General features: G+C 41.6%; 1 protein-coding gene across 2 annotated transcripts in view; it reads right to left on the reverse strand.

The window, feature by feature from the left end:
- Nucleotides 1-25,000, reverse strand: part of bbs9 (Bardet-Biedl syndrome 9) — a 171,592-nt gene that overhangs the window by 59,850 nt on the left and 86,742 nt on the right. For both annotated transcript variants that reach the window (XM_051406576.1, XM_051406575.1), the window contains 3 exons: nt 18,070-18,252; nt 9,727-9,976; nt 59-169 (listed from right to left, as the gene is read on the reverse strand). In XM_051406576.1, coding sequence (XP_051262536.1) covers nt 59-169; nt 9,727-9,976; nt 18,070-18,252 — 544 coding nt within the window. The remainder of the gene's footprint in view (nt 1-58; nt 170-9,726; nt 9,977-18,069; nt 18,253-25,000) is intronic.

The following is a 25,000-nucleotide window of genomic DNA, read 5'->3' on the forward strand; positions in this document are numbered from 1 at the left end:
ACAGCAGTAAGGAGAAGAGTACAAAAATGAGGAGTAATGGAGGAGTTTGTGCCCCTACCTTTCTTGACTTTCTTAGATGGCTGTTTCTTCTTAATGAACTTGGTCATCTCCTGTGGAAGTTCCAGCTCCTCCCCGTCACCAGCGACCTCTGCGATGGGCTCCACACCTCCTAAGTGACAGAGGGAATAAATCAGCCAATTGGTATATAAGTTAAATTTAAATAAGTACTAGTTGCACAAATTTACACTCATAGGGTTTCCGTTCTGGTTCGTGCACCTAGTTTGGAACCGCTCAGACCACTTTGACCAAAAAAGAACCCAAAAATAACACGTCAAAACACCAGAACCTATTGTTTACTATGCAGCGTAAGCCTGTACACCAACAGAGTCTTGCGGTTTGATGCAAATCACCTTTTCGACACGTCACTGCCCTACCTTCCAGCCTTGATTCGTGTCAGCTCTTCAGAAAAAGCAGCATTTATTCCTTGACTACTTCCACTGTCTGTATGAATCGCATCAAATGTCAAACATGTGTTGCATTTTATTCAACTTTTAGACAGATTTCAGGTTAATGAATTACCACATTTCACAGGTGCAAGTTCACTTCAGTAACACTTGTATGCTGTTTTATTAATGTTATTTTTAATAACATTGCACGTTACTCCTGCATTTCCGTTGTAGAGATTCTTACTCGTGCATCAACATAGTTATCTTCTCATTCTGTGCATTCCCACCAACAAAATGATGGACAAATATGTGAAAGTAAAACAACAGCTATATTTTCTATGTAAGTGTGGTGTAATAAATGTTTTAGAGGATGAGAAGTGCAGCACGGTTTAATTGTGTTGAACATGTGGTTTTGCAAGTGTGTGTGTTTGTGTGAGGGTGTGATTGTGTGTGTGAGGGACCAAATCCCTGCTCGAATCCCATGGATCAGTCTGGATTTAGGGAGCTCCTGAGGCCGATGAATTGGACGCCTTGTCTCTCCTGCGTCCCACCTCTCTGTCTCCTCCTCATCCCCCTTTCCTCATTCCTCTCTGTCTCCTCTTCCTCTTTTCATTCTTCTCCCTGTCTGTCTGTTCCTCATCCCCCTCTCCAACCCTTTCCCTCTCTGTGTGTCCTCTTCTTCCCCCATTTCTACTCTACTCTCCATCCACCTCACCTCCTTTACCCCCCCCTGCAATTTCTTCTATCCATCTTTCCCTCTTCCCTCTCCTTTCACACTCCCTTTCTCCTAATTTCCTCTCCTCCCAGGATTGTGTCCAGTTTCATGGTGCTTTCATTGAACATGCACTACACGCATGGCACACTGTGTTGTGTTGTGTGTGTGTGTGTGTGTGTGTTTGTGCGTGTACGAGACACAGGGTGTGTGTGTGTGTGTGTGTGTCTGCCATCATGTCTACCTTAAGGTGTCTGAGAATGTGTGTGTGTGTCTCCATCTCCCCCACTGCGTCTACATCTGTGTGTGTGTGTGTGTGTTTGGTGCGCAGATTACCCTAAGCCCTCTCTAATATTTATCCTGGCCTTTTCTAAAGCCAATCTTGTTCTCTTTGGTGAGAGCACAGCCTGTGGCTTCACTCACACACACACACACACACACACACACACACACACACACACACACACACACACACACACACACACACACACACACACACACACACACACACACACACACACACACACACAGAGTCACTCACAGTTGTTTGAAATGGGATATGCCTCGCTCTTAATTGGGCAGGTGTTTTTCTAAGGCGAGTCGTTTTTTTTAACGCTGTCTTACAATTTCACGGGGAATGTGTGGGTCAGTGTGTGTGTGTGCGCGTGTGTGTTTTAACCTCAGTCTTACATCAACATCAGGTAAGGAAATAGCCCACCTCTGGAGCAACTCACTCTGAAACAAAATCACATCACATACACACACAGACTGTCTCTCACCGCTGACCTCTCACACATTCCTCCCTCTCCGTCTCTCTCCATCTCTCTCTGTAAATAGTAGGTGTAGTACCGCCTGGTCAGAGTCGTGGTGTGTATCTGTGTTTCTCTTGGTCGTGGTCAGGTCTATATTTGTCGCACTGGTTGGGTTATCAGTTTTAGACAACCCTGAGGTTTAGACTCAATTCTCTGGTACCACATCACACTTCAAAAACACTTCAATAGTCAAGAAAAGCAGCAGAATGTAAGATCACGCTGATTATACATAATGTTGTGCTTATAATAAGAAATAGCAGTCACAGCTGATGCATTAAGTGGAACTAGAAGCAGTTGTTGTTGCAATAGTATAGCAAAATGTGCAAGTATGTCTTGTGAAAGAGTAGACATATAATTGTTGTGGGGGTACTAATGAAGTTGTAGAAGCAGTATCACAAATAAGGGAGAAGTTTAAATAGTGGTGATACTAATAAGAGCAGATGCAAGTTGTCAATTTTACTTACGAATCACAAATTTGCCTAAAGGGGCTTTACAATCTGCACAGTATAGGACACCCTCTATCCTTGTACCCTTTCAATCAGATACCTTGCTTTTACTCTGGTATAAAATGTAATATTAAAGCTGTCCGAAAACAGTTATGGACCTTCTAAATTTCCTAAACTGCATGCAAAGAAAAGTCCCAAATCTTCTTCCAACTATAACTATGATAATAGTAGCACTTGTAGAAGTAAGCAGTTGTGTTTGTAATAGTACTAGTAGTAATTCTAGAAATAGTATAAACAGAAATAACAGACATAAGATAAATTAATCAAAATTAAATTTGAATGGATTTCAAATGCTGCAAAGTCATACTAGTTTTCCAGTCCAGTAACAGGGGTGTAAAACGTTCACTTTCTCTTTCCCTCTGAGAATAAAAAGCCATAACATTCAGCAGCACGAGGAGCTGCCCCTGAGCTGGTTAGAGTCACCAGGAGGCCTCAAGTTTCTATGTTTGTACAGAATGGATGTCTGTACTACCTGCTGGATCTGAAGACATTCCTTTAAATTTCAGAGCTAGTCAGCAGGTTCTGGAATAGGTCAGTTTGGAGACAAAAAGGACTATTACTACACTAGAGTTGGAGACAGTTTAGATTCCATTTAGTTTTCAACATTTTAAAGGTAGTTAAGGACAGTCTGAGGCACTTAGGAGATTGGTGCAGTTTTGATGTTGTTTAGATATAGCTGGAGACAGTCTAGGGCAGTTGTGTAACTGTCTGTAGTTTGAGACATTTTGGACATTTGCGGCCCAATTTGTACATAGATGAGGATGGTTTTGGATCAGTCTATGACAATTTCTGTGGCAGTTTGGGACCTTGTGGGACAGTGTGGGACCATTTGGGCTGGTCCATGACAGTTTGGGGGCGCTTCGGGCCAGTTTTGGAACAGTTCCGGACGGCTTGGTTGAGGGGCGAAGCTGCTTCCAATAGACAGCTCTGTCTTGGTCTGCAGCGCGGAGGCACCAGCGCATTCCTGCTTTATTCTGGGCTGCGGTTTGAAGATGGGGGTGACACTGTGCTGCTGTGGTTACAGGCAATTTGGCTGTGGGCTTTACGCTATTTCAATCCCCCCTCAACATACACATCTTTCTAGGCACACATAACACACACACACGTACAGTTCGTTAGGTCGACCAATTTGCGCACACACATGCGCGCTTTTGAAAACACACATCAAAAACCAAGAAGTGTGATTACTTTAAAAACTGTGCATTCTCAGACACCTGATCTTTTAAATCCATCTTAAACAGGCATTTTAGAAGATGACTTGTAGAGAAAAATTAAAAGCAATTCTAGGCTAAAAAAAAACAGCAACCCTCTTACATTTAAGATTTATTGAACGATGAACTTCAGGTAGTGATTGATTCTTTCCAAAATAGAGCTCTGCTGTTTTATATATAGCATTCTGGAGGAGAACTCTTCAATTTGGAAACACCACAGAGACAGAACAAAGACAGCTGGTCAGGATTACACACAAGACATGACCTACACTTACACATACTACATGTATTTTCCTTTGCTCTGTGTCCTCTGAACTTACACATACACACACATAAATACATGTGTGCACACACTCGTGCACACAAACACAGCCCATCTTCTCCCCTCTCTTTAGGTCTAAAATAGATGCAGGCCCCAAACCACAGCTACCAGTGGAACACTGTGAAAATAACTACAACACACACACACACACACATGCACTATAGGGGTGTGTGTAGTCTGTGTGTCCGCTTGCTTTTGGACTGTGAACATAAGTAAAGTCTTTGGACTTCATTAGGAGAGGAGGGGAGAGAGATATGAGAATACATCACATTCAGAAATTGTAGCAGAAGCACGTGACACAACACTGAAAGGGGAAGAATGAGCAACAACCACAAAAGAGAACAACAGAAAAAGAGAAACAACAGACCAGAAACTGATCAAAGGCCCAAAACTATTACACAAAATTAATTGCAGGTTAAAACAGAAGAGAAAACTGAACAGAGACAGATGAAACACAAGAGAAGTGTTGCCAAAAGTGTTGCTCACTGCAGCAAAATCACATATTTAGAGAGATAAAGTGTGTATATGTGTGTGTATACGTGTGTGTATGTGTGTGTGGGTGGGTGGAAGAAGACTTCAATATACAAACCTCCCCAGTTGAGGTCAGTTCAAAGCTATGCTGACAGCACTCTGACTAATGAACCATGTGATAAACACTCCTGATTTCACCAGGTGTGTGTGTGTGTGTGTGTGTGTGTGTGTGTGTGTGTGTGTGTGTGTGTGTGTGTGTGTGTGTGTACACACAGAGTGCAGCTGTTGAAGCCAGTTAGTCTGAATGATGTCATCAGGGAGAGACAGAGGGTCAGGTGATGGAGAGAGAGATAAAACAGGGGGAGAAAAAATGTACATATAACCTGGATTTAATTACCTCTTACCAGTGACACTGATAGTAACAGCTGTAATATGTTAATCAACGTATTATCTAAATGTATTGGTCTACAGTAATAATGCTTCGAATCAATTAATCAATCAATGATCAACTGATGTAACAACACATTTTACATTTCAGGCTCCGTTTCCTTATTATGTGTTTCTTCTGCCTGCAGACATAATGTCCGTCAGCGGCGACCGTGTAAAGGTACGTGTCCACAGGATCAGTCATTTCCAAACTTCCATTCACGCTAGCAGGTGCAAGCGGCGACTGGCACGTTTTATTTTTTTTTTTTTTTTTTTTTTTTTTTTTTTTTTTTATTTGGGGTTTTTTTTTTTTTTTTTTTTTCAAAAAGGGGCCCCCCACAAGAAAAACAGAAAAAAGGGTTTTAAATTAATTTTTGTGGTTCTAAAATGAAGACACATTCACAAACTGAATCGTGTGTTTTGGAATCCCAGAGCAGGAAGTGTTTGTACAATCAGGTGCAGCCAGAAAGAGGTTGTAACTTTTTGTGAATACAAGCATTCAATGCTGGGAAGGGGCGCGACACCTAGCGTCCGAAAACACCCCTGTGGACACGTACCATAAATGTTGTGGTGTCAGTCTTCCTGTCATTTTGGATTGACAAACAGACCAGAATGTATTTTAAAGTGCAATGTTTTGTTGACCCTTCCATCCACTCCGAGACATTGTGGCTTTATAACGTCAATGATTCTATAACCCTCTATGACAGACCTCTTCCTTTGCTCTGGTCATAAATATCGTGGCTGCTTTGTGACTTGAACGTAAACATAACGAGGACAGTCTCTTCTGGAGAGCTTTGTCCGCTGAGCGCACAAGATGTAGAGAAGGGGTTTGCTAACCTGATGTCTAACTCTTCAGCACAATGAAGTGAAGACAAAATGTATCACCATGTGGACTTTTACCTTCTGTTACTACCTTTGTGTAGCCAAACTAATTTCATGTGTAGTGAGCTGCATGTTTCTTACACTGGTCTTACAGGAATTTGAATAGAGGCATTTAAGTAGTTTGCAACTGTGTTTATTTAGATATAATTTAACACAAAAACATGATGCATTAAAGGAGCAAAGAGCTGGTAATATTCAAAAAATCCAAAAGGGCTTATAGAGATCTCATGACAAAAATAATATAATAATAATAATATCAAATAATAAATAATAGTTAACTAATAAACAATACTAAAATTAAAAATAAATAAAAAAATGAGCCTGCTGAAGGTGACGGAATATGAGGTTCTGTAATTTGCCAAAGAGTTATCATTTATTGCGAGGGGAAATATTTTACTACCCACCCCACCCTGTGATATTAATGTTGTCCAAATGGGGCCTAATTCTCAATGGAACCTGCCTGATTAAATAAATGTTCCATAATATAAACAGACTTGAGGTTGAATCTTTCACAAAAAGGAAAATAGGTTTTCTTTTCCTTCCGACTTTAACTTGCTGAATGCTGAACCCATCTGCACGAAGAAAACCTGGTCCTCTCTCTCTCTACTGCTGGATGAAAGACAAAGGTGACGCCACCCTCAACAACAAAGAGCAATAATGTCAGTGTGTATTTAGGAGTGTGTGTGTGTGTGTGTGTGTGTGTGTGTGTGTGTGTGTGTGTGTGTTGTAAGGTTTTTATATGCAGAAAACACACACACACACACACACACACACACACACACACACACACACACACACACACACACACACTCTGTGTACCAATGAAGCGGGGCTTGTTGTGTGGTATCCCAGTGTGTGTGTGTGTGTGTGTGGTTTTGGAGGGAATCGGCTGCCGCCGGTGTTGTTGGAAACATAAACAAGTGTGCATGTTTACGGGTGGGTGAAAAAGAAACATCTGAAACGGCAAACAAACGACTGTTTACTGCGCCGCTGTCCGTGTGTGGTGTGTGTGTCTGTGTGTCTGTGCGTGTGTGAATGTTGGCAGCTGACCAAAGGAGAGAGGGGAGACCGCAGGACAAGGAAACATAAACACAAACACACTTACTCTCTCTCTCTCTCTTACACACACACACACACACACACACACACACACACACACACACACACACACACACACACAACAAACACTTAATTAATTGATTCAGTTCTGTTCCACTGAAGCAGAATTACTGTAATCACTATAATGACTTTTAAACAAGCCTGTAAAGTTTTATGGACGTCTTCTCTCACACACTGACACTCTCTCTCTCTCTCTCTCTCTCTCTCACACACACTGACTCTCTCTCTCTCTCTCTCTCTCTCTCTCTCTCTCTCTCTCTACACACACACACACACACACACACACACACACTTCACACTATTTATTCTTAAAGACAGAAGGTTTATCTGTAAAACTCAAGTAGTATTATTCAATCTCTGATTTGCCCATTGATAGCTTTTTTTTTTTTTTTTTGGAGAAGCAATCAACTAATCAGAGCTCTGTAGGCGGAATTAAGAATGGGCTCGCCAGCCTCCTACATTACAAGCTACGCAGTGAAAAACAGTGATAGAAAAGCATGGAAGAGACTGATGAAGCAGAACAGGTTCTACAAAACTCTTAAATTGGCATATTATTATGTAAGACAAATAAAGTGTCTTATAAATTGTCTTTAAATGTTACTGTGTCAGGGTCATGATATATTAAAGGCTTTTTAAATCACTACCCTCTTGAACTATCAGGATCCACTAACTGAACAGCACCCGAGCAGCACTCCCTGCAGTTTGTAAAGTGTCTTATGTCTTTACAGCTTTCAGGAACTGATAGCACTCACTCACTGCTGATTGGTCAGGGCAGCAGATCAGCACAGGATACTATGAAATACATATTTAATATGCAAAAAATGCATGAAAATTGTTAAATTAAGTTAGAAAAATATCTTTATTTCAAACAATCTTTTTTTACATCTATGTATTAAGTCTTCTTTAAGTACTTCTTAACATATTTATTTTAACACATTTCTGTATGTATATATAAATAAGGAGGCCGATTTTTCATCGGATTGGATTTTTAAACAATTAAATATCAAATTTGGCCTCAAAAATCCAGGAAAAATAATCCAGCATCTGTGCTATGAAACTATGAATGGAACATGCCGGATAATTAAAACCTGCAATTCAACACTTTTCCCTTTCGGTGAAGTTTTGCACATGTGCAGTGTAATAAGTGTAGATGAAACCCAGAGAAAAGGCAAAAGGAGGGAAGGAAGGAGTGAATGAAAGAAGTAGGGAGGGGGGAAAGGAGGAGGAGAGGAGACAGACTGTAATTGATGATCTTGTCAGAAAGACCTCTATAAACTTCAGCCAAGACTAAATGATCCGTAAGGTGTGTGTATCTGTGAGTAGTTGTGTTTGTGTGTGTGAAAGACTGTAAGTGTATGCATAATTTTATGAGTGTGTGTACCTGACAACTGCAACTGTATGTGCCAGTGTGTATGAGTATATCCATGTTTTTAAGAGTTTGTCTGCACTCTTGTGTACGATGTGTGAATATGTGTGTGTGTTATAAGTGTGTACTTGTTTGCAGTATTTTTTGCATAATGTGTGTGTCTGTGGGTGTGTGTACTGATGCATTTAAATACGAGTCTGTGTGTTGGCCGTAAAGTGTACTATGAATAGGCGTCATGTTTTTGCCTGGCGAAGCTTAAAATCTTCACCAGGGGACGGACACACACACACACACACACACACACACACACACACACACACACACACACACACACACACACACACACACACACACACACAGTCTCGTAAATACCCAGACAGTTTTAAATGCAACAGATTTTACTCCACCCCACCTTTTTTTAGCTGTTGTTTCAACTGTGAAAATATAGGACTGTATGATAAAATACATTATAGAAATGAAAAGAGTACTTACTTTACTTTGAGGAGAAGTTAAGATGATTTTAAGACTAATTCTATTCTGTCATTTTAATTCTTTTTTGGAAAGGACACCTTATATTTTGAAGGTGGATCTCTGGTGATGTGTAGTTATTGAATTTCATCCACTCATCAGATTTTGGGTTCATTTGATGTGCAGGAACCAAAAAGTACAAATATGTAGTTAGCCATTGGCTTCCAAAACACACCATACTACCTTTACACATACAACTCATATGTGACAGGTTTTTTTATCTGCTACTATGATGAAGGATTAAGGTTAGGCAACTAAACCCAATTGGTTAAGCCTTATAAAAGGCAGCAGTCATGGTTAAAGGAAACATATGCTAACTGCTGGTAGGAAGCGGGTTGTTTTTTACACCTGACCATCCTCCCCGACCTCCTTTTGCTACACCACAAAAACATCCCAATGCTTCCTCTTTTTCTCATGAGAGATCACAGTCATTATCTGAACGACCACAAGAGGTCGCTTGTCAGGAAATCGCAAATATTTGACCGAATGACAGATGCTCTTGGGTTTTTTTGCTAAGGGAGGGAGGGGAGACTCAGAGGAACTCTTTTAATTATTAGTGTGTATACAGAAAGAAACAAAAGTGAAAAGCCAAACTCTGTGAGCTAAACGGGCTGATGTAATGTGAGCTCATGAAATGAATAATGTGAAACCCTGGCTGTGGGGTACATGAATCCCCTGTGTTAACTACACAGGTCTGGATTTATCCTGTTGAGTAGTTAATCCTGTACCAAATGAACTGATTTTGTTTATGTGAAAGATCTCTGCCTCTGTCACAACAACTCTGTCTCTCAACTTGTACAATTAAAAAAAGAGAACTATTGGACCAACTTAAAACAATTACCTTAATTAGTAACACACAAATGGATGAAAAAGCTACCTGTTTATTCACCCCTCCCTCCGTTACCTCTCCCCTTCCCTGACTTACCAGGAGCGGCCAGGTTCTGGACCTGGATGGGGACCTGCACGTTGGCCTCAGAGGCCAGGGTGAGGCGGCCTCCCTTGCCGATGCGATCGCACAGCAGGGTGATGTGCTTCTTGAGGCGGGCGGTGTCTTTGGGGAGGCCCAGAACGGGGCCACCCGCCTGTGCCAGAGATGTGGCCTGGTCCTTGGGGCTCCGCGATAGGCAGGTCCGCAAGAGGTGGGAGACGGCGGCGTCACAGCTCTCCTCCCAGCCCTGAGGAGACAGGAGGAGGAGGAGTGAGGACACAAGAGACAGTTAAAATGTCCTCATAATAATATTTTATTAGAGATTAGAATTATTAGAAGGAGGGCACAGAGGAAAAAGGGAACATTACGGACGTAGTCTGAAGGAAAAGGACGAAAATGAAGTAGAGGAGGAACAGGAAGAGAAAGGAGTGAAAGAGAGAATGGGGATGAAGAAGAGATAGAGAGGAGACAGAAAAGATTTAATGAACAATCATTGACCTTAAATCTGGATGCTTTAACGACGTTCTTGACATTTACAAAAGAGCAACGAAATAATAAAACATACAGAATTGAAAGGGAGGAACACACACACACACACACACACACACACACACACACACACACACACACACACACAGGGGCACACACACACACACACACACACACACACACACACACACACACACACACACACACACACACACACAGCGGTAGTAAAAGGCAATGAGGAGATGAGAAACATGTCTTTTGTCACTCTCTCTCCCCTTCTGTCGTCTCTGGCTGAGATATCTGGTCTGGACATCTACTTACACCTACCTATCTCACCCCCTAAACCCATAACCAGGCCTCTGAATGGATGACTGTGGATGGGTGAACCACAGGGAGAGGTTATGTGTGTGTGTGTGTGTGTGTGTCGCGTTGGGTGTGGAGGGGGTGAGGGTGTGTTGACAGGTATCCTCCCGCCCTCTGCTTTTCGCTTACACCCACACCCCCTCCTCCCCCTCTGCCTGCCGCCATGCTGATAGGCCCCTAATGAGCCATAATGACAGGTAATCAACCCTGTAATGATGATGACAGAGAGACACAGACAGAGACAGGGAGAGAGAGAGAGAGAGAGAGAGAGAGAGAGAGAGAGAAGTAGTGGGTTGTAGAAGGTCAGGGAGATGAGATGATGATAGAGAGAAAGGCAGATATTAAAGACAGACAAAAAGACGAGTAGAAAGACGAAGGATGAGCACAGATAAGAACGGAGGAAAAAGAAGACAATGGAGGTGGGGGGGTTGCGGGGTTGGGGGGTCTGTAAGGAGAGAAAATGAAAGAGGAGGATGAGGAGGAGAGATGGGGGGTGGGTGACCTATTCTTACCACAATACCTCACCAGGTTATCAAATACTTGGAACAACATAACTGCAGGTTTCTGTGGAAACTTGGCACGCTCACGCACACGCGCATACTGACACATACGTTCCACATGCTGCGGAGGAAAATTAAATGTCTTTAGACCTAAACTGCAGACATTCATCCTCCTGAATGAGAAGAAAGGAAGGAAGGAGGTGGAGCAGAGCTGGTCTGGACCGAGGCCAGAGCGATAAATTAAGACAAAGTTCCCACTAATGCCGAAATTGGAGAAAGTTTGTTTCCCGTACCCAGAAACAAGAGAGGGATTGTATTAGTCACTGATCTTTGAACGCTAAAGCAGTTTGTGTTGGTGAACATGTGCCACCTTTTAAAGAGTGAAGACCTTCTTCCAGCGAATGTTCAGCATTGATTCACTTTTTACTGTTCTCCGCTCTTTCAAGAGAAATCTTGATAGTGAAGTTTGTTTGAAGGAAGTTTTACCACCTGTTCAAAAGTTTTTGTTTTTGAATATTGACCACTGATTAAAAATGGCCTGTGTCTCCATCAGCTCCTGAGAAAAAATGTCTGGCTTAGCTAAATGATCCAATATGTTCGCACCAAATCAAAGTACTACATGTTCAAAGTTGTGTTGAACTGTTCCACCTTTGTTGTGTATTGATAGTGGTTCACTCCCCCTTCAGGGAAATCCCATTTCCATGAAACCCAAGCGGACTTCGGTGAGATCGACCCTCCCAGGAACGATGCTGAACAATGATGTAAACTCACTCATTTTAGACAGCATACATTGTGTGGTTGTGAGAACCAGATTAAGTTGATATTATATATATCTTAATTTTACATTGTCGTTTCGTTTCACAAAAGTTGAAAAGTTATTTGAACAGTTTATATTTATTAATGCTGAAGATTGAACTCACCTAACGATTACATATTTCAGACAGTGAGAGCTGGGCATCATCACACTCAGTTAGATTGTTAAAGTCAAGATTAAATGAAAAATGCCTTTTTAACCCTTTTAGATCCCATCCCAGGTCCTACTGAACACCTGACAGTGTAGGGTTCAATTCATTCAATCCTTTCCTTTTCTCCCTGTAATGCAAAATGTTATGTGCGCTTTCATAAGCATGAACCGACCAATTTCAACCACTATTACTGTGACATCCACCCATCCAGCTTTTAGCAACACAACAGAGTTTAGATTCATTAGTTAGGTAGCTAGCAACAGCATGGCTTTCTGCTGGAGGGGACTGTTTCTTCGGGGCCTCACTGATTACAATACAAACATTTAGAACTTCTACAAAAACACAACACTCACTTGGGTGAAACTGCATCATATTTTAGATGGAGATAATATTTTCTAGTGTCTCCTCTCATGTCCTCCGACTGCTGTGCCTCAACTCCACTGACTGCTTCCGTAGCTGGTGCTACGTAACAGTGCTCAGCAGCCTCCCAGTGAACTGAATACAGCCTCCGAGACAGACAGGGGTTAGTTTGATCTACCTGAGTAGCTTCATTGTTTCATGACGGCGAACATGGATAAAGGATTTTGTTTCACCTATTAAGTCTTAAAAGTCTCTTGTCTGTAAACGGTCTACAAACTGCATCAGGAATATTAGGTTCGACATTGGGGAAATCCCAGGTGTGATTGCAACATTACTGGATGGCCGTGGATAAAATGTTCCCGGGCCCAGCACACAACCTTGGAGGACTCCCAAAGAGACGGGTAAAGGTTCAGACAGCAATCCCTCAGTTCTGACATCCTCATCATGACTGGGAAAGTCATTTGAGAAGCCAGGGTTACGGCTCTGTGAGAACAATGTTGTACAGTCAGTCTCCAGGGGGGGAAAAAAAATCATCCACACAATCACTTCCCTTGACCAAATCAGTGTATCCTTTTTCTGAAAAAAAATATCCGAAAAGCTGGATTTGGCCCAGGTCAGCATGCAACAGTTACACTTTCTTTCACTTTCCAACTTCTGGGTGTAATCAACCTTAAATATGTCCAATTACTGTAAATGCCTGCCTACTGACAATCACAAGCCCTAATATGGTATAAAGTGATTTGAGTGGAGAGCGACAGCATGAAGGGAAATTTTAAGTGCAGTGGGGTGGGTTTAATTTAAAACACGAACAAATATAATAACCTCATCATTCCATATTATTAACATTTAGAAGATCTAGTTCAGCTTGTGCAGTAAGTTACCAATTGTCTGAAGGAATATTAATGTTCAAATAGTATTTTCTTACATACTTAAATTCTTAAATTTGTTCAAAATGAAGCCAGAAAGACAGAAAGTGACACTGGATGTTGTATTATGAGATGAAAATTCTTTCTGTTCATTATTAATGTGTGGAGTGTTATATTCTCTATATTTTGAGGGATGGAGGTATATGGGAATGAAGAAGGATGGCAACATGGACAGAGACATATGGTAAAGAAACCCTATCAGCAGACAAAAAGTTCCAATATAAACATTTATAAAAATCTTGTTTTCCACAATTTCCACAATATTTGTAGATGGCAACTACGGTAATAGGACATTTATGTCAAATACATTATGGTTAAGGTATGGTTAGGGTTAGGCTTTGAAAACACTTGTCTTAGCAGGTGTTCAGACAGAAATCTGGGCTGTGTTGGTGAATCAGGAAGTCCAATTTAGTAAGGAACAGATCAATGCATTTACAGGTTTTACAGACACCAAAACACAGAAGAATGGTTTCTAACCCTCAGACACTTTGCCATGATGCTTGTGAGGTTAACAGTAGAAATACAGTGTTCATGTTACAAAATAATCCATCAGGAATGTGCACTTGCACGTATTTGATTGGCTACCGCAGCACCTCACTGCCCTCTGCTTTGGAACCCCTGCTGAGCTGCTGGACTGGCCCCATTCAAATGAATGAGGGGGCGTTTTTTTCACACAGTCTAAAGTCAGTTTCAACGTGGCCTTGGGGGCAGAATGGGCCAATAGGGACATTATTCCTTGGGATACTGGGCTGGGTTGAGAGGAAGTTCTTGTAAAGTTCTTTGGTTTGGGTACCAGTCATATGGAACCAAACTGATTCAAAAATCCATCTGATATGTTTCATATAAAAAGGACACCTGGTGAAATACAATAATGACCCTATGTGGCTCTGAAAGAAATCCTTCAATTCTGCTGATTGGAAACATTTCATACACTCTTCAATGGGTCTTTATATCACCATAAAGCTCAGGGAACCATCTGACTCGGTGCTGCAAAGAACTTTTTTCTAAAAAATGCACTTTACAGCGTTGTAAATAGTTCTGCGGTGGTACAAGCCTAAAAAAAACATTTTCAGGTACTATATAGAAATCTTTGGTTAGGAGTGCCAGTGCGAGACAGGCTGTATGATGGATTCTGGTAAAGTAAACAGAGGGCGGGAGAATGCGGGGGTCATGCTAGAATAGCAGGCAGACAGACAGCGTCAGCAACTCTGTTCAAAAGCTGACTGACAGATGGAAAAAGAGACAAAAGAGGGAGGGAGAGGGCAAAAAAGAGGAGGCAGGAAAGGAGAAGATCAAGGGGAAGAGAAAGAGATATGGAGAGGTAAAAATAAGAGTCAGAAAGCAGGATGTCAGAGAAAAAAAGAGAGCAAAGGAAAGGAAATAGGAAGAGAAAGAAAAGGAGACGGGGAAAGTGAAAGCATACAGCAAGAGGTAGGAGGACAAAGAGGGAAGGATGGACAGTTAACAGAGAAAGGAGATGGAGAGAAGCAAAGATGAGGGAGATGGAGAGAAGCAGAAAAAAACGATGCAGGACGAGAAGTGAGGAGGACGAGGAAGACAGAGCAGAAACAGACACGAAAGTTGATGAAGAAGAGCGGGTAGGAGGAGGGAAGACGAAAACAAAGAGAAATGAAGAGGATGGTGAGCGAGTGAGAGAATGAGGAGGACAAAAAAAGAGAGACGCAGGAGGAATGCAAGAACAGGAGGAGGAGGAGGAGGAGGTGTTCTGGTTGGCTGCAACTAAATGAGACGTTTAGTTAGATACCACACAGATGCATTTCCTCTGGCGCTCCTTCTCCTCTTCCCTCAATCCACCTCTTTTAGCACAGATGGGGAGAATTTCTACTCCCCTCTCTCCTCTCTGACCTTCTTATTCTAAACATATCTGTCCATTTGGTTCAGATAAAGAATTCGGAGCCTATACAGCTGCTGTTTGAGGAATTCCTCCTGTTTAAATCATGTCTCTGGGAAGGAAGAAAAACCTCACCTTGCTTCCTGGTTGGCTGTCGCACATTTTTGACATTTTTGAGGTTCTTTGCACTTTGTACCTCAGCTGGATAATCACTTAATCTAGGCTAATGTGACAGATGACATATAGGTCCAAGGTCATTTGGTATTCTGTTACGTATTTCTATATTTCATGCAGCAGAGATGAGAGATGCAGAGAAAGGGGAGAATAAAAATGGGGGTTATTATTGCATCTTATTACTGGTCCTGACTCACAAGATTACCTACTTGTAACCCAAATAACTAGGGAAAAGAGAGACCCTCTTACATTAGTCAGCCCATTATTAGATTTACATTTGCAGTTTGACTGCTCCACTCCACACAGCGTCCTCTAACTGTCCTGCAGATGAGAGAAGCTCTAATCTAAACCACCTATAACCACTTTTTGGACTCTGATCGCTTGAGACTGTTTGAGATGTATGAAGCCTGACGGGAAGCTCTAAGGACATGATTCAAGGCTAAAAAAAATAACTTGCTGCCCGCTCCATTTATCTCATATTTTGATTTACTGGTGACAATGTGTAATTTTATTTTTCTAATGAGAAAATTGTACATTTAATGCTAAAAAGGAAAATGACATTGTTTCTGAGACAAAAATTGATTTTTGCTGACTAAAATTCTATTGTACTGTTAAGTATTTTATATGCTATTGATGTCATTTTAGGCTTAGTGAATAAAAAAAAAAACATGTGACCAGTTTCATGTCAAAAACCCACTGAGGGTGCCTTATAGACCATTAAACCCTGTACTGAGAACAATGACAATGTTTATATATGTATTATATTATTATAATATTATATTAATATTCTAAATCAAACTTGATTAATCTTATTGAAAAAACATAGATTGAACAAATAGATGATGGCTGACTTGTATGAATTTCATAAATGAATTGACCAATTAAGTGACAGATAAAGCGTAGGACGAATGTTAGAATAAAAACAAAGTATGTGGACTTTGGATGAAGCTTCAAACTAAGTCCTTGACTTTTTTTCCATCTCCTCCTCCTCCTCCTCCTCCTCAACCCCTTTAACCCTTTGCTCTCCTCCTTTAATCCAGCTTCTCGGCCCTCCTCTGTGGCTTCATTCTTGTCCATGACATTCCTGAGATTTATTCCACTGAAAGGACGGAATAGCATTCACCTGGAATGACCTCACCTGCATGGTCACAGGAAAGGTCAAAGGGTGAGATGAAGGGTGTGAATGGGGGCAGACACCATAGTGAAAATGCTCCACTTAAGTTAATATTATGCCTTAATAACTGATATAGTAAAAAACATCAGGAGCACCAATCACAGCTTTTTTACTTTAGTTTTCTTTGCTTGGGAAAACCACAGACAGTATAAAATATGGACGTAGTTTCTGTGACGTCACCCAGAGGTTTCTGAAGAGCCGTCGTGAAGCTCACTGGGCAAAGGGGTGAAGCGTGGGTGGGGCTGAGGTAGTTTGAATACAATGCTATAAAAAAAAAAAAATGGTACAACGGCAAAAGCTCCAAGTCATAATTAACCAGAATGATCCCATAATGAAAAAAAGTTAAAGGAAAAGTAAAACTGTGCCGATAAGTTAAAAAAAAAAAAATACAACCTGCGTCACCATCTCTCCCAGCACGCAGTCATGGCACTGTGTTGGAGAGTGTGTTGTGTTTTCTGAAAATAGCTCCTCAGTGCACCTGTTTTTTTTTAATGTTGTGGACATGACCCTGATTACTGCTAATTCACTTAATGCCATTAATCCCATTTAAAATAACACACGCACGCACGCACACACACTTAGCTACACAGTCCCCCGAGGCTCATCAACTGACCCTCTAAACCTATTCCTGTCTACAATCACTGTGTGTGTGAGTACACTGTAAAAGATATTGTATGTACTGTTTATGAACACACAGATGTTTGTGTGTAACGCTGGTCCGTCAGAGGAGGCTGGAAATAGACTTAGTGGTAATGAGAGGTTGAGGGGATTGATCAGAGCTATGGAAAAACACGCACACACACACACACACACACACACACACACACACACACAAACAAACAAACACACACACACACACAAGCACACACAAGTACAGTACACACTCTCAGAGTCTCTGTGGGGTGAGAAATCTTTCGTGGTCGGACTGCAGCGAATGGAGAAGCTCTGTCAACACGGCTGTTTGTACGGAGCCGAGTCCCATGTGGCACACACACACACAACACAAAAACACACACAAAACACACACAAATACACACACAGCTCCAAGTCTGAGTCAGAGGCTGATTAAAGAGCAATATGTCATCCTTTCACGCTGAGACCTATTGTGACCTTGACCTATCGTGTGTATTTGTGTGTGAATTGTCTGTTCAAAAACACACACACACACACACACACACACACACACACACACACACACACACACACACACACACACACACACACCTTAAATCATAAACAGGTACCACAGAACATACTCTTAGCGCAGAGCTGACAGGTGAGTGTTGAGTGGCAAAGAGTGAGTGTGTGATTGACAACGTGTATGTGTGTGAGTTTATGTGCGAGTGTATCCCACAGGGACCAGTAGTACTTAATGTATTTTAAAAGTTTTCAGAGTGTGTGTTTAACCCACGGCGGTGTTTACTGAGCAGGCTGCAGATGGATGGACGGACACCGACATGTTAATGGTCTCCTCTGTGTGTGTGTGTGTGTGTGTGTGTGTGTGTGTGTGTGTGTGTGTGTGTGTGTGTGCGCGTACCAGCTGCGGAGTGTCCTGTAGCAGCGGCAGCAGCGTGGCCTCCAGGATGGCTGTCTGGTCGGGGGTCAGGCCCTGCCACAGCGACAGCAGCAGCACCAGCAGGTGTGTGGCGCTCCGCAGGCGGACAAACGCCTCCTCCAGCAGTGCACGGTTCTCCTCCGCAGCCTCCGCCAGCGCCATCACCTGGAGGAGGGAGGAGTCATTGAATATCTGTAGTGAGGTGCTAACAACATGGTACAGAGGGTTTCACATCTTTCTGATTACACTGAGTTGTGCTATAAAATAAAAATAAATCACAGCTTAACATGAATAATCATGTACTTGTAAATGAACATACTATGGACAATGAGATATCGATTATGACACTGTAAGCTTCTGTATTTTTTTATTAGTTTTTGTGGGGAATCTGCTGAATTGCTTTATGGCACAGGACAGATGGAGGACACTGTTCTTCCTGAACAGACTGAGGTAAAACCTTTACAGTTTCTTATGAAAACAGATGGTGAAAGGATTGGGTCATCAATGGAAAAATTACTTCCGACATTTATTCGGGGAAAGGTATCCGAACAGGGCTGATGGGAAATGTAGTCTTCATTTGGAGAAACACTAGTGCTGTATAAAAACTTAAACCATGTCTGTATTTTTCTCATATTATCTCATATCAAACAATTTAAGCCAGGCATTACAAACAATTGTAACAATTGAATATTAATACGTAAAAATGCAATATGTTTAAATCTGAGTTACAAAATGTACATTAGCATCCCCAGTGAATTTATGAAAAAGACACTGGTAAGCAGAAATGCATACTGCTAACCATGGATACTGAGATGAATTGGGCTGAAGAGAAAATCTCCACTCAAGCTTTCGACAGTTTCACACAGCTTTCCTCAGAAGTTCTGAAGAAGGTCTGCTCCGTTGCATGTAGACATTATAAATTCCCGTTATTCTGGGCACTTTTAGTACTTTTCATCCATGTTAGCCTTAATGTTGAACTTGACAGGTCATTTTTGACCTCAGTAACAAAGGTTTCCACTCAAGATGGAGAATAATATCTGAATAATGCTTATTCTTACTCACTTGTTCTTGAGTGAAGAATTACAGAATGTCAGGGCCAATTTTGTTCTACGAGACACTAAGTAACAAGATGACCCAAGTGTCTTCAGCAGTAAGCCTCAAACTTTAGAAACTTGAAGCTGCGGCAAAGTTTAATGTGTTGGGTCGACCATCCTTGAAAGTGAAGAGTGAGAATTCTAAAAAACTATTCACTGATTAATTACTCCAATAAATGCTGCACATGTTCTCTCATTTCAGAAGACATATATCACTAAAATATTACAAATACATTCCTGTATTGGAAATGGAGTGCAGTATCTAATGAATCATGAATCATCCTTAGGTTCTCTGAGGGTCTGGGCCGTTGGATTGGGAGCAGTTTCTCCACAACACACCCATTTATCCCAGAAGACTCAGAGTGTCGACTGCACAACCTGTGTAAACAGTTTTATGAGCATCAAGTCCACAGCTGCTTCGTTACTGCCCCAGTGCAGTGTGTCAGGTGGCTGATTTACTCTCATTTACATTAGCTTGAATTCACCCTGAAGAACTTCATCAAAGCACGTCGTTTTTAAAAGGTGTGGTCACCGGAGACCAAAATCCAACATTGCACCTTCACAATGTTATTTTTTTTGGAATTAAAAGTTAAATTAATGTGTGTGGAAAGGGTATGAGGGTCAGTACGAGTGAGAATGGGTTACTAATGGGAATGCAAGGTCAAACGAAAGATGTATCCCAATTAAAATTATTATTTTTAATTTGTTTTGTTTTCAGGTGGATTTTTTTCTTCAACAAGATAATTAAATTTGATCACATCATATCATTTTTATCATTACTTTATCATTATCATCAGTATATATTAACTTTGTACTCACCAACAGATAATTAGAACAGTTTAGCCAGACCATGTAAAATATGTAAGGTGAGCACTTTCTCTCTTCCAAAGTAGTTTGGCTAACCCGTGTTGTTTCGTGGTATTTCTTAAAAGCCTGTCGCACTGACTGCTTGTGTTTCTTGACTCACAATTAACTTACGTGAGTATAGATTTATTACTGATAGAAATGATGGTCAAAACTATGGAAAAATAAGAGCCAAGTTGCATTAAAAGATATTTATCCTTTAAAGGATTGGAAATCCTTTGGAAATCGCCATTGGAAATCCCTCTTTTGTTGCAGCAGTCAGCTTGGATTCACAGCAGTTACAGTGAAATCCAATCAATAGAGTGAGGGCATGTGTTAAAACGTATGGAAACATCCAGAGAATACTGCAGCATGATTAACTTCTCAGCTGTTGACCTGTATGCTCAGTGTGCTCTGAAAAGTTACTGCTTTGCCAATAAATCAGTCGATATTCTACTGCGAGCAGAGGTTTGGAGCTCTGAGCAGGCGAAACACAAAGGTTGTGTATTTAGCTCTCCTGTGGGGAAACTCTGCAACAAACTTAACACACAGGTCAGTAAGTAAATAAATTATGAGAAAAGGGTGGACTGAGAAGTTTCTATATCCTGTAGGCATTGCTATTGGAATCCACTGTATCGTCTGTAAATCCTGACTAGAGCTGCCGAGGGAGCAAGCTACAAACTTTTCCAAGCCACTTTTCAAGACTAAAAGTTTTGATACTCATACATCTTTGCTAAGTATTGCTGAAACTATTTCTTTTTCTTTCCACCAACACTTAATTAAACAATGAGCTTCAGTCTTTAGGGTTGCAGCAGTATACTGAAACCAGGTATTACCGTGGTATGAAAATTGACGGTTATACTGTGTACCTGCTTATCTGCAGTATTGAATTGAATTAAAAAATACAGGACATAATAAAAAAGCTTTTGTTCAACCCCAAAAAAACAACTTTCTGTTTTCATTCATTCCTTTAAGGGTCATTGCAACTGATGATAACTTTTATACTGTGAAACTGTGATATCTTCTGTACGACCCTACTAGACGTTGTTATGATTGGGTTTCCAAGGAGGAAGAAGTGAATCTATGTCCCTTTGGTTTGAGGATTGTTTCCTGTAGTTTTAGGATTAAATTCTCCCTCAGACCAAACTGCACAACCACTCTCTTGATAGAGCGCTGGCAATCCCATTTCCAAACTGTTAGTTTGAAGCTGTTTAATTTAAGATTTTCTTCTTTCTCAACTGGACAAATAAACTAAACTAAACGGGTGAAACACAGGAGTGTTCAAATAAACTGCTTACTGGCTCTGAAAGTGTCCACGAGCTCTGATGACTTGCCTTTACACTTGGCTTCCACTTAGAAACTGCAGCATTTTCATGCTTCTAATATGCTATGTTTTTCCAAAAAGTTCAGGAACACGGAGAGGTGCAAACAGAAACCGAATGCTCGCTTTGAAATGAAAACGATGGAAAGCTGCACAAGTGGAGTTTAAGTTTGACTAAAGTACACAGCTCAACTCTGTCTAACAGAAAGTGAGTGAATGCATGAATGAGGTGTGGTGGGACCAGGTGAACTCTGACCTCCAGCCAGGGGTCAATCCCTCCATCATTACAACAACAGAGGAGTCGAGATGAGTGGAGCGGTGCGAACAAGTGATGACAGAGCAAGACGGATGGTGACGAGGACAACAAGAAAGGACAAGCCGGACGAAGAGAAGGAGGGGAAACGGGAGATGAGAGAGGAGGAGGAGAAGGAGGAGAGAGATGAACGGACAGAGAGAAAAAGAAGAGGTGAAAGCAGATCTGGGACTAATGGACGAGTGTGTGTTCAGATAAATGAGTGATCTGCAGGCCTGAGCGCCAACGTACGCCAGCAGTTTGTTTGACAAATGGATTCGGCGCTCGCCATTTGATACTGCGAAAACAGAGATGGAAGACTCTAAAGTGAAGTGTGTGTGTGTGAGTGTGTGTGTGTGTGTGTGTGTGTGTGTGTGTGTGTGTCAGGGTTAAGCAGCGATTGCCAAAGTAAGCCGTTTTGATTTGTGTAACACTAAACTACAAACATATAGGTACATGAGAATGAGTGCCTCCTCTAAGACTTGCACGCTAAGTTGTAAACAGTCAGGGCTAAAACCCCAGTTCACTTCCCCTGTTTCCGTGGTAACCCCAAAAAGTCCCCAACTCTCAGTCATGGCTGAGGTCATCTGTGGGTGCCGTGTCACTCACACCTTGCAAGTAAGCCACACACACACGCAGAGTCTTGCAAACACACACTCACCAATCAATGAACACATAATCCTTTGGGGCTTTTTTGTCATATTTTTGGGGCTTTCGTTGCCTTTAGTCAATAGTGACAGCTGTAGAGTGACAGGAAAGTGGGGAGAGAGAATGGATGACATGAGGCCACATGTCGGAGTCAAGCCCATGGCCTCTGCAGCAAGGATTCAGCCTCGGTACAGGGGGCGCCAGCTCTATTGGGTGAGCTACCAGGGTGCCCCAAATAGAGGCTTTTTTGACTCTATAGGTCTATACTTGTGAGGACTCTCATAGCCTCCCAACCCTACCATAATCTAAACCAATGATTAATTCTTATTTCATGCCTATAATCGAGTCTTCACCCTCAAACAGCCTTGTAAAGGAGTGGGGACCAAACAGGGATGCTTATCGGACCCCACTCATTTCTATTGTACTGACCAAACTGTCAGATCATTCATCATATTATTAGCTTGAACACTTATTCCTGATTGATACTCTTTTTTGAGGTGAGGTTGGATTCAAACCCATGGCCACTGCAGCAAGGACCCGCCTTGGTACAGGGGGCGCCAACTCTACCAGGTGAGCTATTATGATGCCGTATTATATGATGTTTTTAGATGAAATGATGTTGTTTCAGGTAATATCAGCGCTATTCCCCTAAAACGGTCCTCACAAAGATAGAAATACTACCTGAAACAGGCACATAAAACACAGAGCTCCTAGCACATGTATTCCTGATATCCTCATGCACAATTTCTACCATGCAATACACACATACCAACTTCCTCCACCTCAAGACCCACACACACATACACACACACACGACCCCAACCACCCTCCCCCCGGGGTCTCTCAAAGTGTGTGTGTGTGTGTGTATGTGTGTATTGATAAAAGGCTCCAGGACCAGTGAAGGGCTCCATTGTTGGCAGCGGCTCGGCTCCACACACACTCTGATTGATGCCAGCTGAGAGAACACAAAGACACATTTAGCCTGGACACACACACACACACACACACACACACACACACACACACACACACACACACACACACACACACACACAAACGGGCCTGTGATATAAGAACATGCACATATGTGAACCCTAGTTTGCACATGGGGTGACACACACACACATGGAAACACACAGACACACACACGCACACGGAAACACACACACACACACACACACACACAGATGTACAATAGATATGCATACACACATGAAGGAGGGAACATACATATTAAACACATAAGGAGAACGAACACACATGATGCTTTGAAAACAGAAAGACACACAAGGATAGCGCAAGAAGACAAACCTGGACATCTATTCATGTGCACGCACGCACACAGAGTAGCAGTTAGCTGTATGTCGGCAGCTGAACTGCTGGTGACCTTAAACAACCTGCAGTTGGGGTCGAGACATCCTGCGTGTCTGCAGTAAAGTCAAGACTCTTTTAAGCATACATAAAGAGGACATCTCCGTATCTCACATGCTTAAAAGGAACGTTTTCCTGTTCTTCAACCAGCTCTGTATCATTACAATGAGGGCAGTATATGCAAATGAACAATGACTAACTTCCAAGTACCAAGAGCTTCCCGCACATTTGCAGACAAAAGTCCACCAGATGACACACATGTGGCCTCCTCAATGCGACTGTCCGTGGTGCCTGGGCTGCCGATCGATCTACAGATTGTACTTTTTTTGTATGCCCGCCTCCACGGTCAGTCTAATCGAGAGAGACAAAAAGTCTGACAGATGACGTTAAACATCTAGCAAACTTTTTTGCCAGCAAATGAGCGGGGAACAATGGGTGCAGGCAACATGGTGGGCAGTTAAACGTTGTTTATTTGCATATACTACCCACATTGCAATGATACAAAGTTTCCGTTTAAACCTGGTTTACATGTCAAAAAATCTCAGCTGACAGAACTTCGTGACAGCGTTTTGTTTAGTTTTTATTTACATGGTCCTTTAATCATCTTCCAAAAAAATTCTGATATGAATTCAGAAATACGGTGAATGTTGTGAGGATGAAAGTATTTCCTCTCTTAAGTTCTATTTGTACATCGTATATTCCATCCCAAACACAGAGACCAAGAGCTTCTAATGCCAGCAAACATTTTAAATTATTCCTGGAGTTACAAATCTCACACGGACACACACACAAATAAATAACCATGTCTGTATATTCACGCACAAATGCACTAAGATACGCACACACATGTTACAAAGCCACAAGAAATGTACTGAAAAACACAAACAAAAATTATGGGCACCCTTATCTATGGAAACGCATGATTGAGAGCACAAACACACACACACATGCAAACTAAGTGGCTGTGGTTTAAATGAAGTAATTTTAGCTGATGGACTGCATGAGGTTTGGCGGCTACAACAAGAAGCTTGCAGAAGAACCAATCAGAAAGCAGAATATGTTGAGTGCTTTAAGGAGGAAAAAAAAGTTTGAGGAGAGTTTGTTGCTGACTGTTCACATTCGTCTCTCACATGGCTCAAAATACTGTAAAAAAAACATTTCATCAAAGAGCATCAAAGTTGCAATGAATAAAACCGTTAATAACAGCACTGTGGTAGTAGCACAAATGCTACACAGGGCTTTGATCTGAGTATGTTTGAATCATGGCCTCCTGATGCAGTTTCTAGCTTCTTTTTGTTGAATTGAGACAATGTTTTCCTTACAAAAATCTCTGAACGCAACCTT

This window comes from Dicentrarchus labrax, unplaced genomic scaffold (assembly GCF_905237075.1).
Source record: "Dicentrarchus labrax unplaced genomic scaffold, dlabrax2021, whole genome shotgun sequence".
Taxonomy (NCBI): domain Eukaryota; kingdom Metazoa; phylum Chordata; class Actinopteri; family Moronidae; genus Dicentrarchus; species Dicentrarchus labrax.